The sequence below is a fragment of the Panthera pardus genome, unplaced genomic scaffold (assembly GCF_024362965.1).
Source record: "Panthera pardus isolate Hobbes unplaced genomic scaffold, ASM2436296v1 HiC_scaffold_23, whole genome shotgun sequence".
Classification (NCBI taxonomy): Eukaryota; Metazoa; Chordata; class Mammalia; order Carnivora; family Felidae; genus Panthera; species Panthera pardus.
Window position 1 is genome coordinate 4,298,462 of NW_026526799.1, and position 14,106 is coordinate 4,312,567.

General features: G+C 52.6%; 2 protein-coding genes across 15 annotated transcripts in view; both read left to right on the forward strand.

The window, feature by feature from the left end:
* Nucleotides 1–7,252, forward strand: part of CPEB1 (cytoplasmic polyadenylation element binding protein 1) — a 91,371-nt gene extending 84,119 nt beyond the window's left edge. For 13 of the 14 annotated variants that reach the window (XM_019460371.2, XM_053888640.1, XM_019460366.2 and 10 more), the window contains 4 exons: nucleotides 1,666–1,864; nucleotides 3,318–3,412; nucleotides 3,953–4,033; nucleotides 5,769–7,252. In XM_019460371.2, the coding sequence (XP_019315916.1) occupies nucleotides 1,666–1,864; nucleotides 3,318–3,412; nucleotides 3,953–4,033; nucleotides 5,769–5,879 (486 nt within the window). In that variant the 3' untranslated portion in view covers nucleotides 5,880–7,252. Of the gene's footprint in view, nucleotides 1–103; nucleotides 141–1,665; nucleotides 1,865–3,317; nucleotides 3,413–3,952; nucleotides 4,034–5,768 lie in introns of those variants that run through there. The other variant, XM_053888642.1, reaches the window with a different exon arrangement.
* A 1,725-nt stretch (nucleotides 7,253–8,977) lies between these two features.
* On the forward strand, nucleotides 8,978–12,189 carry RPS17 (ribosomal protein S17). The gene is made up of 5 exons (XM_019460364.2): nucleotides 8,978–9,107; nucleotides 9,398–9,549; nucleotides 10,060–10,165; nucleotides 10,703–10,768; nucleotides 12,065–12,189. Exons 1-5 carry the CDS (start codon nucleotides 9,105–9,107, stop codon nucleotides 12,143–12,145), a joined length of 408 nt encoding a protein of 135 aa, XP_019315909.1. The 5' UTR covers nucleotides 8,978–9,104; the 3' UTR covers nucleotides 12,146–12,189.
* The last annotated feature ends 1,917 nt before the right edge of the window (nucleotides 12,190–14,106 follow it).

Genomic DNA, 14,106 nt, shown 5'->3' on the forward strand with positions numbered 1-14,106 from the left:
TAAAATCTGTAGGGTAAAGGGTGGGGCGGGGGAGCTACTGAGATGGTCACATCGGATTTAAAATAAATATTGGAAGTAACAAAGCTGACTCTTTGTTTTATAGATGTTTCCTGGTATTAGTTCACATTCTTAGTGACAGGGTAAGTTTGTCTTCCTGCTGCACAGAGACCCACCACACTGCTTTCCTCAGTGCGGCACTGCTGTCTTGTCGCTGTGTGGGGCCCATGTTGCTCTCCCACCTTGTTACACTCCAGGGCTTGGTTAACACGCTCCTTCGTCCCTGTCCCCTGCTTTCACAGGGAGAGGCTGCCACGGCCATACCACAGACCCCCTGAGCCGCCTCTGTGCCCCTGCTGACAACTTCCTTGTCTCCTGTTCTGCCTCATCCCCTTGCAGTGATTACATGTCTGTCTTTGATGTGCTGGCTGTAGGCTGTCCTGGTTCTCCTTCCTCTCAGACTCTTACTTCCTTGTGTCCCCTCCCTGCCCCCAGTGCGGTCGGCATTGAACTCCCTCTTCTCATCTCTCCCTGTCACTTAAACGACTCACTCCTGTGGCTCTGTTCTCACTTTTAGACCCAGACTCACGTCCTCCATGAGCCCCACCTTCCCATGGGGCCTTTCTTGAGGATGTCCTATAATCCTAGACTCTTGTGTTTAGTGTAAGGAAAAGCTTGGAAAGCTTGCTGGCCCTTGGGATATAGACCAAGACTGTGATACTTGTCCATGGAGGTGGAAGAAGCAAAATTGGCTTTTCATCTTCCAGTGAAGTGAGCTCCCCCGTCAGATGCTCATTAAGGTCTTTTAGGCCTGGACCCCATCAGCGCCGATTCTTCGCTTTCCCACCATGCCCAGGCGGTCTGACCCTTCTGTTGAAGAATCTTCTTGGTCTTGGCCTGTTGTGTGCCCAGTGCCACCAGCCTCCTCCACGTCTTTCTCACCTGTCCTCCCAGCTACTGGTTTCTGCCTCCGGTCTCTTTCTGCTTTGAGACTTGTTGGATTTTCACAGATTTACCTTTCCAAAAACAGCATTCGTCTGTCCACTCCCTTTCTTGTGGAGTTCTCTACCTGCTATGCCAGAGTTTGTTCTAGGCTCAGGGGACTCAGAGGTAAAGGACCCAGTCAGCTCTTGCCCTGGTGTGTCGCTGCTCTGTTAGACTGCCACCTGCATCTCTCTGGTCACTTCACTGCTCCTGGCACACCTGCTGATGCGCACATTGGGCCAGGAGCTGTCTCACGGTGGTACCTTGAGTATCCTCACTCCCTGTCCTTCCAGCTCTGTCCTTCAGTTTCTGAGTCCTTCGTGATCTCTGTTCATCAGTGACTGTGGTCCTCTGCTGGAACCACACGGTTGAAGGTTGTGACAGAGTGCTAGGTTCCTGGGTGTGACTGTTGGGTACCATTGTGCTTGTTCTCCAGAGTGAGTGACTGCTCTTGCGCTTCTTTTCCCCATTTTGGACACAAAGACTCAGTAAAATGCAGCTTTGGTTGGGTCTGGTGAGGTGGCTGCCAAGTGCCTGTGTGCCTGGGACTGGGCAGTACACCTCCCCCACTAGATGGGTCTTGGTAGTCTGTTTGAGCATCTCCCGAGCATGCGCCTCACGGTATAAGAGCCTGTCTCTCTCTGGCTCCTGGCCGGGGCTGATACACCTTTGGGTGGTTTCCAGGTGCAGGTGATCCCCTGGGTCTTGGCTGACAGCAACTTTGTCCGGAGCCCATCTCAGAGACTTGACCCCAGCAGGACGGTGTTTGTTGGTGCCCTGCACGGGATGCTCAACGCCGAGGCCCTGGCAGCCATCTTGAACGACCTATTTGGTGGAGTGGTGTATGCTGGGATTGACACAGATAAGCACAAGTATCCCATTGGTAAGTGTCCCACTTCTGTGTGGGAAAGCTTGGTGGCCCCTGGGACTGTGCTAGACCAAGACTGTAATACTTCCCATGGGAATGGAGAGGGAGGCCTGACCCAGGTCTGCAGATGAGCATAGATGAGCAGCATAGCATCTTTTTCTAGATAAGCCACCAGTACTGACCGTCTGTGCCTACCTCTCTCCCTACCACTTCCCTTGAACGGGGAGAAAGTGGTAGGGGAACATAGGAAGTGATAGGAGGGGAAAATGACATAGGAGCTTTACTTGGAAACTAAACCAGTCTGGGACAGACAACAGGTAATCTTTCATTAAAAGGCCAGGACTTCCCTGAACTTGCCTGTTTTTGTTGTTGTTGTTGTTGTTGTTGTTGTTGTTGTTGTTAAGAGTTCTTGAAAAGTGGCCTTGTCTCTAGGGTCAGAGACCAGGGTCAGGCTGAGGGACGACACCGATTGACTCGAGCAACAGCGTGTAGTCATGGCCTGTGGCGTCCTAGCTTAGGGGAGTCTGCAGGCCTAAATGCTGGGTTTTGGGTCAGCCCCCCTGAGAAAGGAGATTCATTCCCCAGTCCTAGCAGAGTGACCTTGGTGGTGTTCGGAGGGGGAGCAGAGCCTGAACTTTTTGATCAAGACCTGGCTAACCCACTTCCCCAGATGTTTAGTCTGCCCACCCACACTGAATCTGATGAGGAAGGAGCACCGTGTGCTCATCAGTGCTGTGCTGCAGACTGAGGACAGGGAGTCAGAGGCTGCGGGGGCAGGGGCAGCGGCAGCATTAGTCAGGATGAGGCTGCCTCCTGGCCCGGAGGGGTGCCTGCTGCGTCACCTGTACACAGGTGTTCTTTGTGTATCTGCCTGTGCCAGAGGGGTCTCTTCCTTCCCGCTTCTTTTTGTTTGTTTTCTTGTGGGTTTTGTTCTTTTTGTTGTTTTTGAGAGAGAGATGTGTGACTGGGGAGGGGCAGAGGGGGAGAGAGGGAAAGAGAGAATCTTACGCAGGGTCCACGCTCAGCATGGAGCTGGATGTAGGGCTCCATTCCACAAACCTAGGATCCTGACCTGAGCCAGAATCAAGAGTCAGATACTCGACCTACTGAGTCACCAGGCGCCCCTCTTTCCTCCCCAAATCAGTCCGTGAATCCTTCCCCATTCCTGAGTGGTTTGTGCCACCGTGGTCTATAACTACACTGTCCAATAAGTGTGGTTGCTGTGTGTTTAAAATACAGCTAGTGCCACATGTTGAAATGATAATATTTTGGATATATTGGGTTAAATAAATTATAAAAATTCCACCACTTTTCACTTAAATGTGGCTTTTGGAGACTTAAAATTATGTAAGTATCTCCTATTATATTTCTGTCTCACGGCCCTGGTCTAGAAACAGGGTATCTTCAGTGTTGACAAGCAGCATTTGGGAGAATTTGGCTAGAAGGGAGGTTTGTTCTCTTGTTCTAGGATCTGGTCGTGTGACTTTTAATAACCAACGCAGTTACCTGAAAGCAGTCAGCGCTGCTTTTGTGGAGATCAAAACCACCAAGTTCACCAAGAAGGTGAGTGTGCTGGTCTGTACCTTTACTCTGAGCCTTTACTACCCAGGGCAGGCCTGAGACCAAAGCTGTTTGTGTGCTGCGGGTGCCCAGGCAGTGGGTCAAGCTCCTGGGCACTCAGGTGAAGGCTGGGGTTGGGAGTGGCTTGGCGATGGTAGGCTCAGGAGGGAGAGAAGCTGGGATTGTTGAGCCTTTTCAGTATGTGGGGTGTCTTCCCTCACTGGGTATTTGACTGGCATCGCTGGGCAGCCGGCTTCCCATTCTCCAACCTGACCTGCGTCCTCTGAATGCTTACCTGTTGCTGGGTGATCAAATGCTGGCGTATAGTTTCAGAGACTCATGTTGTGGAGCCTGCCAGCCAGCTCTGGGGGACGTGTGAATCTGTCCTCTGGGGGCTGTGTTTGTACACTCTCTCCCTGCAGTTCTCACCTTTAAAACAGTAAACGTCCTGTACTACTGTTGCCCGGTAATGTCCCTTCTCCTTTGGCCCGTTGGCCTCCTGGTGAGAAAAACCACTTCATTCTCCTGGTTTGCTTTGTGCAGGTTCAGATTGACCCCTACCTAGAAGATTCTCTGTGTCATATCTGCAGTTCTCAGCCTGGTCCTTTCTTCTGTCGAGATCAGGTGAGTCCCCTGGGGCACTCCAGATGTCTAGGAAGTACCTACCCTCAATTAAAAATTGTCCTGTAACATTTGTCACTAGAAGGTTGGTGCTCTCAGGTACCTTGCGATTGTCTAAGAGCACAGAAGAGGCAGCGGTAATGTTCTCTGATGGTGAGAGCAGGGATACACTTTGATAGCTTGATGGAAAACTCTTGGGAAAGCTTTTGAGTCCAGTCTTGATACGCTGGCCTTCCCTGTGCCTGGGGTGTTGTGTGCATTGTCACCCCGAGGCCAGCAGGGGGTGTTGGTGGATGAAAGGAAGCTGGGTGGGTGTGGTCAGCAGCACCTGTGACCAGGTACCATAGTTCTAACACAGGCCTTCTCGACTGATTTTTCCCTATTCAGGAACCCCTTCTGTACTTGTGAATCTCTGCACTCTTGTGTTTGTCCCTGGTTTATATTCACAGTTGTGAGAAATGGGCAGCTTTCTGTTGAATGTTCCTGGGTGGGAGCAGGGATGTGGATGTGTTGGGGCAGTGTTTCTCAGGTGTTAATGAACACACATCACTTGAGGATCTTGTTTATTTTTATTTTTTGAGAGAAGAGAGGGAGTGCAAGAGGGGAGGGGCACTGGGGTGGGGAGAGAGAATCCCAAGCAGGCTCCTCACGGTCAACACAGAGCCCATCGCGGAGCTCATTCTCACAAACTGTGTGAGATCATGACCTAAGCCAAAATCAAGAGTGAGGAGCTTAACTGACTGAGCCACCTAGGTGCCCCAAAAGAGAGAGAGAATCTTAAGCAGGCTCCATGTTCAGGGTGGAGCCCGATGTGGGGTTTGATCCCATGACCCTGGAATCATGACTTGAGCTGAAACCCAAGAGTCGGACGTTCAACTGACTGAACCACCCAGGCGCCCCCAGGATTTTGTTTAAATGCAGATTCTGATTCAGTGGGCTTGGAGTGGAACCTGAAATTCATTATTCCTGACGAGTTTCCAAGTGGTCCAGTGTTGCTGGCTGGTACCATACTTTGACAAGAGTTAGGGTAAGTCGGGCCTGTTGAGATACCCACAGTCAGTCATGCTTGGGCTTTTTTTTTTTTTTCCCCCCCAGTGGTGCTTATTGCTCAGGCTCTGAACCAGGGGATAAGAGTTAAGCTGGAGGCTCCAGAGTGAGGGTGTGAGGTAAATTTGGGTTGTTGGGTAAAACCTAGAACAAGTGAGCAAGTATTGCTGACATCAGCCTCTTCTAGCAGACTTGTATGTGTCTGTATCGTTAACAGATGATCCCCATTTTCAGGTAATTGTTGAAAAGTTGGTGGGCTGAGGTGTCACAGCTAGCAAGAGGGGGACCGAGACTGAGGTACATACCCAGTCGCCTGCCCTCAGTGTGAAGAGAAGCATGTTGCCTCGCGTATTAGGACACGGAACCACGTAGGCTACAGCTGCTCTGTAGGAGGTGGAGGGGCGGGGGGCCTGACGAGCAGCCCTGGCAGTAGGAGGGGTGAGGGGAGCCAGCAGGGTCTCTGTGCACAGTAGGAGCTGGCGTGTCTGATCGAGTCGGGCACTTAGTGGATTTGCTACGGTTGGTCCAGCCTCTGTGTTAGAGGTGAGAAGGTTCCCCAAGACCGTGTCTTCTGACTCCACGGAGACCACCAGGAATCCCCTCCTCCATCTCCAGGGCAGACAGGAGGCACAGGCAGCAGCTCCTGCTGGTGCCAACACGGCCGTGGCTTCTCTTCCTGTCCCCCAACCAGGTGTGCTTCAAGTACTTCTGCCGGAGCTGCTGGCATTGGCGGCACAGCATGGAGGGCCTCCGCCACCACAGCCCCCTGATGCGGAACCAGAAGAACCGAGATGCCAGCTAGAGGAGCCGGCCGTGCCCGGTGGCCTGTGGCGCCCAAGGCCGGCGGGTCAGGCAGCGGCCTGCACCATCCTGCCCCTGGCGACCAGGGAGCTGGCTTCCCAAGGACAAGGGAAAACCGTAGTCACCTTTGCACTTGCTGAATCTGTCTTTGTTTCTGCACTAATTAATGCACAATGAGTTTTGTCGGGTTTTGTTTTCAGGGGGTACGCCAGGGCAAGGACCCTCCGGCTCACCCTCCAAGCGACTCTGTAGTTTTCCCAGATTTTAGTTCCTCATTTTGCCGATGAAAAGCAAAAAAAAAAAAAAAAAAAAGGAAAAAGAAAAAAAAAAAGAACTACGTGTCGGGAAGGTATTGACACGATGCCTACATCTAGGTTTATTTATTAAAAGCGCTTTTTTACATTCCTTGCAATACTGATGGTGATGGTGTGCAGGTCTCGTTGGGTTTGTTCTTGCAGTTGCCATACAGTGCCTTTCCATTTATTTAACCCCCACCTGAACGGCATAAACTGAGTGTTCAGCTGGTGTTTTTTACTGTAAACAACAAGGAGACTTTGCTCTTCATTTAAACCAAAATCATATTTCATATTTTACGCTCGAGGGTTTTTACCGGTTCCTTTTTACACTCCTTAAAACAGTTTTTAAGTCGTTTGGAACAAGAGATTTTTTTTTCTTTCCTGGCAGCTTTTAACATGATAGCAAATCTGTGTCTGGGGGACTGCTGGTCACTGTTTCTCACAGTTGCAAATCAAGGCATTTGCAACCAAGAATAAAAAAATTTTTTTTGGATTTGAAACTGGACCGGATAAACGGTATTTGAGCGGCTGCTGTATATAGTTTTAAATGGTTTATCGCACCTTCTTAAGTTGCACTTCTGTGGGGGGGAGGGTTGATAGAAGTTTTTAATCACAAAGTCACAGGACTTTTTTCTTTTGTAACTGAGCTAAAAAAGGGCTGCTTTTTGGTGGGGGCAGATGAAGGCTCACAGGAGCCCTTTCTCTCAGAGGGGACAAGTACACTTTCCTTATTTCTTTCAGTTGAGAAATGTATGAAGGAACAGTTGCAGTCACTGAAATGCTACTGGAGTTGAAAACTTGACTTTTTTTTTTTTTTTTTTTTTTTTTTTAAAACAAAACCTACTTGCCCCTCTTTGGGAAGCTGTGTGCCAAAGAACCAGTGTCATACCCCCCCCTCCCTCCTGCTGAGCTGACGTCGCATTGTTGCATATCCCAGCTACTCTGTGGGTTTTGTGAAGCTGTGTGTGAAGTCTCTACCTCATTGTAGTATATGCAGGCAAGACTGCACTCTCCTACAGACGTGTGGAGTAAGCTGTGGTGTAGTTTTTTTGGCACATAATAAACACGTTGCAGCAGAGTTCTGCTTCTGTCTCTGTCTGAGGTGTGGGAGCAGTGGGGCCGAGGGGCCATATGACTGGAGAGTAAAAATCCCTGTTTCCTTGGATTTACTGTGGTGGTGTTCCAGCCCGGGTTGAGGGCGGGGCCGTGTGGGAGACCTGCCCCTGTCTGTACTCCTTGGTCGGTTCACGGTCAAAGGCACCTTGGAGATGCCTCTCCAAGCAGGCGGATAGCTTTAGTCCAAGGATAAAAAGCCCTCACACATAGCTTCTTGGAGCTCCTCTTCTCACAGCCTCAGAGCCAGCTTGGAGAAGCCGGAGGCACAGCTCGGGCCCCCCGTTCTCAGCTGCCCCTGTAAGCCTCGGGCTAGATTCTTCTTGGGAGGCTTCCCATCCTCTTGGACTCACCTGTGCTGACCCAACCCCTTTCTGAGAGGGAGAAACTTACTTTTTGCTACTCTTCAAGAGCCCTGTTAATTTGGACTCTTTATCACAGACTCCCAGGATTTGTGAGAGAGTCTGCTGATGATTTTCCCAGGTAGGTTGTGCCTGGGCCCTGCTGCCGGGCCGATCCTTCGGAAGATAACCCGGCACGCTGAAGCAACCCTTTTGCGAGATGTGCAGGAATTCACTGTTGGAATGGGTGGCGGGAGTCCCTGGGCCAAGAATGCGAGGCCTGGCTGGCAGCAGCCTCCCGTGAAGTTTGCCTTGGCTGGTAAAGCTCCTGCAACTCCCTCAGAGGACCAGACACGCCCACCCTTTTGGTGTCCTATTCCATATGGCATAGAGGCATCTCTTCTCCCCTCTGTGCCCCTCTTCTCAGGATAAGAAAGGTGCCACGTGCAGGTAGAGAGCTTCGTGCCCTGTATAGCCTTCCGTTCCCATCCATCCAGAGTCTGGACTGGCCAAGGTGACCAGGAAGGGAGTTGAAGGCGGGGGCCCAGCCTGAGGCCCTTTACCTTATACCACCTGGCCAGCCCAGCCTTTCCTTAGGTGGGGGCCTGGGGCTGGCCTCAAGAGTTGGGGGGAGCAGAGCCAGAGGAGGGGGCAGGGAAAGCCGGGGGATGTCTGCTCTGGTGGTTTCAGAAGGGCCTGGTTTGGGAATGGGTGCGGCAGGAACAGCCTGAAGACAGATGGTTGGAGGACGTGCCTCGGTGGCTGGGAGCACCGCCGGTGGGCTGGGTCCTCTGCATGTTTGAGAGCTTGCGGGGCGCTGGGAATTAGCTAAGCAAAATGGCCCTGTGCTGACGAAATAGCGCTTGTCATGGTGACTTAAATCTTACAGTAGCTTTAAGAGGCTTTGGTGCTACTTTAGGTTGGAAGGAAAGCCCATGCTAAGGTGACACTTGGGCAATGACCTGGAAGAAACGAGCTCGGCCTCTCCCAGGTGCAGCCCCCGCCCCCAGGCTAAACCCACACGTCTCCGACCTAGGGACGGCTGAGGGTCCTGGGAGGGGAGGGGCACCGTCCCTGCTTCCTTACCTTTCCGCACTCCCGAATCGCCGTTCCCAGGACGCTAAAGCCTTCCTCCGTCTCGCTGGCGTGTGCAGAAGACACGCACCCCTTCTAGTCTAGGCCAAGTAAGGCGATCCAGTCCCAGAACCGACGAGCAAGAAGCAGGGAGCCCAGAACAACCCGGGGCGGGGCGGGGCAGGGAGCGGAAGTCGCGCCCGCAGAGGGCGGGCCAAGCGCTCGTCCCGCCCACCGGCTGAGGATGGGCCGCCTGCACTTCCGCCCCGCCCCGCTAGGAGTCGCTGTGGAGCCCCTGAGGAGGACTCTGCGCGTCCGAGGTTAGGCGGAAGCGCCTTTCTGGCCGGCGCTTTATAGGCCTCTCTGTTGCTTCCTGTTTCCTCTTTTACTGTACCCGCCAACATGGTAGGTATCTTGGCTCCACGCCCCGTCCCCCTCAATCGTCCTCCATCCGCGGCTTTCCGCGGCCCCCAGCCCTCGAGGCCGGGCGCCGGACCCCGCCAGGTCCTGGCCTCCGCGGCTCCCTGGCCTCCGCGCTGAGCCCCGCGCTCCAGCGCTTCCCGACCGGCCGGCCCTCCTCTCCCCTGGGGTTCAGCCCTAGCCCGCAAACCCTGCTCCGGTCGGAGCGGGACGCCGCGCTTTTCCCCGGAGGGCTGCTCTGGCTCGCGAATGACCCAGTGTTGTCCAACCCGCAGGGCCGCGTCCGCACCAAGACCGTGAAGAAGGCGGCCCGGGTCATCATTGAGAAGTACTACACGCGCCTGGGCAACGATTTCCACACCAACAAGCGCGTGTGCGAGGAGATCGCCATTATTCCCAGCAAGAAGCTCCGTAACAAGATTGCAGGGTGAGTTGACGGGCCTGGTGGAGGACGGGGAGCCGCGGCTCAGGGTCCGCCGAGCTCCGACTCGGGAGCGGGCCGGGTGCCCTGCTGCTGGCGTCGGGACGAGCGTCACCGACGCGGCGGGTTCTCCTGCGGGCCTGCCCTCCCGGACGGGGCTGGCCAGGCAGAACCCCCGGGAGATCCTGCTCCGCACCGCGAGGCCTGGCCTGGTTACACGCCGGTCAGGGACGTTGGAAGTCGGAAGGAAGGAAAAGGGAGGCGGGCGGCGGCCGAGAAAGCTGGAGGTGGAGGATTGGGTGGCTCGGAAAGAACGGGAGCCGAGAAGGGTGTGTGCGAGGCGGCGGAGCTGGGTGTGCGCGCTCGGAGCCCGCGCTCGCTCTCAGGGTGGTGAGTCCTGCCCCTTCTCCCGGCGTAGCAGGAACCGCAGCTGCTGTGCGTCTCTTCGGAGATGGCCGGGACCGGCAGGGCCCGGGGTGCGCGCTCAGGGTTCTCACTGGCTTGTCCACTTTGCAGCTATGTCACACATCTGATGAAGCGGATCCAGAGGGGCCCGGTGAGAGGCATCTCCATCAAGCTGCAGGAAGAGGAGAGAGAAAGGAGGGATAATTATGTACCCGAGGTAAACTTCCTGGCTCGTTTTTGGGCCTCTGGCGCATCCTGAAAGATAAGCAGGTGCCTGGTTTGCCAAGGGACCTCCACATAGTCTTAAAAAGGAGGTCTTCTATCCATCTATCCCTCAACCAGCTCTAGGTGCCCACAGTCCATGTGCCATAGCCTTGTTCTGCCCTGTTGGGACCATTTGGGTCCGCTCTGGTTTTTCATGTGAGAGCCCTTAATGGTGTGTGTTGAATGATTGCCCATCGCCGTTTCTTCTGGTTTGAGTATTTGCTTTAGCGTAACATTCCGGAGGTGTGCACCTAGTGTTGAGGTTTGCTGAAAACTGGTTGGATGTTCATGAGGGTAAACGAAGGTAAAACCAGGAGAACTGATCCTTGGGTGCTGGGATCCTTAAGCACACTGCTCACCTTGCGGGATGCCCTCCTCCCTTCTTCCCCCTCCCACCCCCCACCCCCCATTTAAGAATCTTGGGGAAAAGGTGGGGAAAGTGAGAGAGAACTCACTCATTGATATTTGGGGCCTGCCTTGTTACTTCTAGGTCTCAGCCCTGGATCAGGAGATCATTGAAGTAGATCCTGACACTAAGGAGATGTTGAAACTTTTGGTAAGTGTGCGCTGGGTTTCTAAAATAGGATTTCGAGAACCATCAGTAGCTTTCCATGATCTCTGTTAAGACCTAGCAACCAGGCGTTCTTCTCAACGTCCTTCATACATGATATCCTTTTGTCCTCCCCATGCCCCGAGAGACCCATTCTGCTATTTGTGTTTCCTACTTGAGGAAATGGCAGCTTGAACACTAGTGGGTGGAGGGTTGGGAATCCCATCTACGCTTCCGACCACTAGACACACCGCCTCCAACATGGGGTTCGCTGGTTGGTGAAGATGGAGATTGCACTCCACAGGAAGGTAACTCCCAAAGGGCAGTGGCCATTCTCCCATGGCTTCCAGGACACCCCTCCTCCCTTCTTTCCTTGTCTTCTTGTCTCTGGCCGCTCCTTCCCTTTGCCCCTTGGTTCCAGCTCTGGTTGTCCCTTCATACTTCGTGCTTTCCCTCGGCGACGTCATTCCTCCTGTGTCTGTATGCTGGCCACTCGTAAGAAGTGTGGTCTCCTCTGCACGTGCTTACCAGGCGCATGCGTGTGGCAGTTAAGATACCTTTGTGTGGCTTCTCTTAGTTCTCCATGGTTTGATGAGGGTAATCTGGGCTTCGAAGTCCAGTACACAGTGATTCAGAGCAACTTCGTTTTTTCTTCTTTATGATCGCAAAATGTGTAAGACATTTGGAAAGGTAGGTAGTGAGCAGAAGGAACTGCGTACCTACCACCCAGTTTCAGAAAAACGTTACAAGCATAGCTAAGGTCTGCTGTGGACCATTTTCTCCAGAAATAACTACTATCCTGAATGTAGCCTTTTCGTTTTTTCTATAAAATTGGTTTTTGAGGATGAACCGGGACATGAAGTTCCAGGTGTGTGGCCGGCTCTCGACAACTGTTTGAATTAGTGAAGCTTCCTACTTGCGTGTGGCCCTGTATGTGGCCCAGGGCGGTGATCCTCAAAGGAAAAGATGACCCTCGGGACGTTTGGCAATGTCTGGACACACTTGGCTGCTACAGCTAGGGGATGCTAGCAGACATGAGTGGGCAGAGGCCAGGGATGCTGCTAAAAATCCTACAGTGTCCAGGACAGCTCGCTGACGTCTGGCTGTTGGGAGTGCATGTTCCTCCAGATCTCAGCTAGACCCCCTTGTGAGTTCATTGTTCTAGGGCGGGTAGAAGGCCCCTGTTGGCTTTCTGACCTCAAGCTGGTGGAGGCCGATAGGCCGGGCCTGGAGGTGGTACTGGGACTTCGATCACAGACCCCAGCAGTATGGCCACACTGAACCCACTTTGTTGTTTTCCAGGACTTTGGCAGTCTGTCCAACCTGCAGGTCACCCAGCCTACAGTTGGCATGAATTTCAAAACACCACGTGGAGCCGTTTGAATCTTTGCTGTGCTGTAATACCTTCAATAAACCTTGGACAGTAACCTTGCCTGTGTCCTATGTGGGTTCTGTGCCAGTAGCGCTAAGGGCAGGAGTCTTTCTCAAGGCAGAAATCCTGAAGAGCACTCTGCGGTGGCAGCATCTGCAAGGGGCCTCTGGGCCGTGGGCGTACGGACGGCGGACATCCTGGAGAGCTGAGCCCCATGGCCACGTTGCTTGCCAGCCCCACCCTGCCTGGCCCTGGCAGGCCCTGAGCACTAACCTTGGCTTCAGGAAGAAGTCGGGGAGATGCTTTCCCTCTCCTCACCCTGTCTGCCCCGGGGTTCGATCCTTGGCCTCTCCTGGGTACACACAATCTGGGCTAATGAACCTGTCTTGAAAGGGTAACACTCCTCACATGTTTGAAGGTTGGGCTTGGTAGGAGGTTGGATGGGTGGGGTCTGCCTGGTTCAAGTGTGTGTGGAGGTGGAGGAGGGTCAGTGACACTGGGGTGCATGGGTTTAAAGGGAGGCAGAGCTGCTGGCTGTAGCCCAGATAGGTGGCTCTGAGCTTAGGATCAAAGGGTGGGCGGGAGGAGCGTTAGGCTGGGCTGGTGCCTGTTGAGTAGTGGGGGAAAGGAGCCCTTCAGTTGGTGATCGACACATTTGATGGCTTTTTTGTCCCCGGCAAGTTGGGCATGTTTGCAAACATGCATGTGTCCCAATCTGCAAGGTGGCAGAAACCAGACCAGCCTGGCTCTGCACTGGTCCTGCCCATCCCTTCTGTGGGGCCATAGCTACAGCAAGCATTGTAAAAATGTGTAACAATTTTGATAGTTTGCCTTGCAGAAACCTTGCAAAAATAGTACGAGGAACTTCACCTACCCAGATCTACCAATTGTTCGTTTTGCCCCAGTTGCCTTATACTCGTGTGCGTGTGTGTGTGTGTGTGTGTGTGTGTGTACGTACATTTCTTTTTTTTTTTTTTTTAATTTTTTTTATGTTTGAGAGAGACAGAGTGCTAACACGGGAGGGGCAGAGAGAGGGAGACAGAATCTGAAACCGGCTCCAGGCTCTGAGCTGTCAGCAGAGCCTTATGTGGGGCTTGAACTCTCAGTGAGATTATGACCTGAGCTGAAGTCAGTCGCCTAACCGACTAAGCCACCCAGGCACCCATACACGTACATTTAATCTACTGAGCTAAAGAAGCATACCCTTTTGACCCAAATATTTCAGTGTCTAGTTCCTAGAAACAAGGACACTTCTATAACCAGTGTACATTTCAAAATCAGCAAAGTTGACAGATACACTACTGTTAATCCATAGTCCATTTTTGTCAATTTCCAGATTATGTTTTTTATAGTTCATTCATTTCCCCTGTTCCAGGATCCATCCCAGAATCACTGCCTGCATCTAGTGTTCATGTCCCTTTAGCCTTTCTGTGTCTTTCATGACTGACATTTTTGAGTAAAAGTATTGTCTGACTTTGTAGAATGTCCTTGAGTTTGGATGGTTTTGTGTTTCCTCATAATTAGATTTAATTTAGTTTTTTCTGTAGGAAGGCCCCAGTCTTCATACTGTGTTCTTGGCGCGTCACAGCAAGAGGCAGGATCTCCGCTCCTCACATTTGTGGTGATGTCTATGTTGAGCCCTTGGGTTAAGGTGCACCTGTCACTTCTCCATCCTGAAGTTGTCTCTTCCTCATTGTAATTTATAAACTTGTGAGGACATCAGTGATACTTTAATTCCAGAAGGAAGCTTTCATTTATTCACAACCAACTTGTTTCCATTTTCTGGTGTGGGGTCGGGCGTCCCTAGCAAATATTACTGACTTCTAAATTTTTTTTTTTAACGTTTATTTTTGAGACAGGGAGAGACAGCATGAACGGGGGAGGGTCAGAGAGAGACGGAGACACAGAATCTGAAACAGGCTCCAGGCTCTGAGCTGTCAGCACAGAGCCCGACGCGGGGGCTCGGCATGGC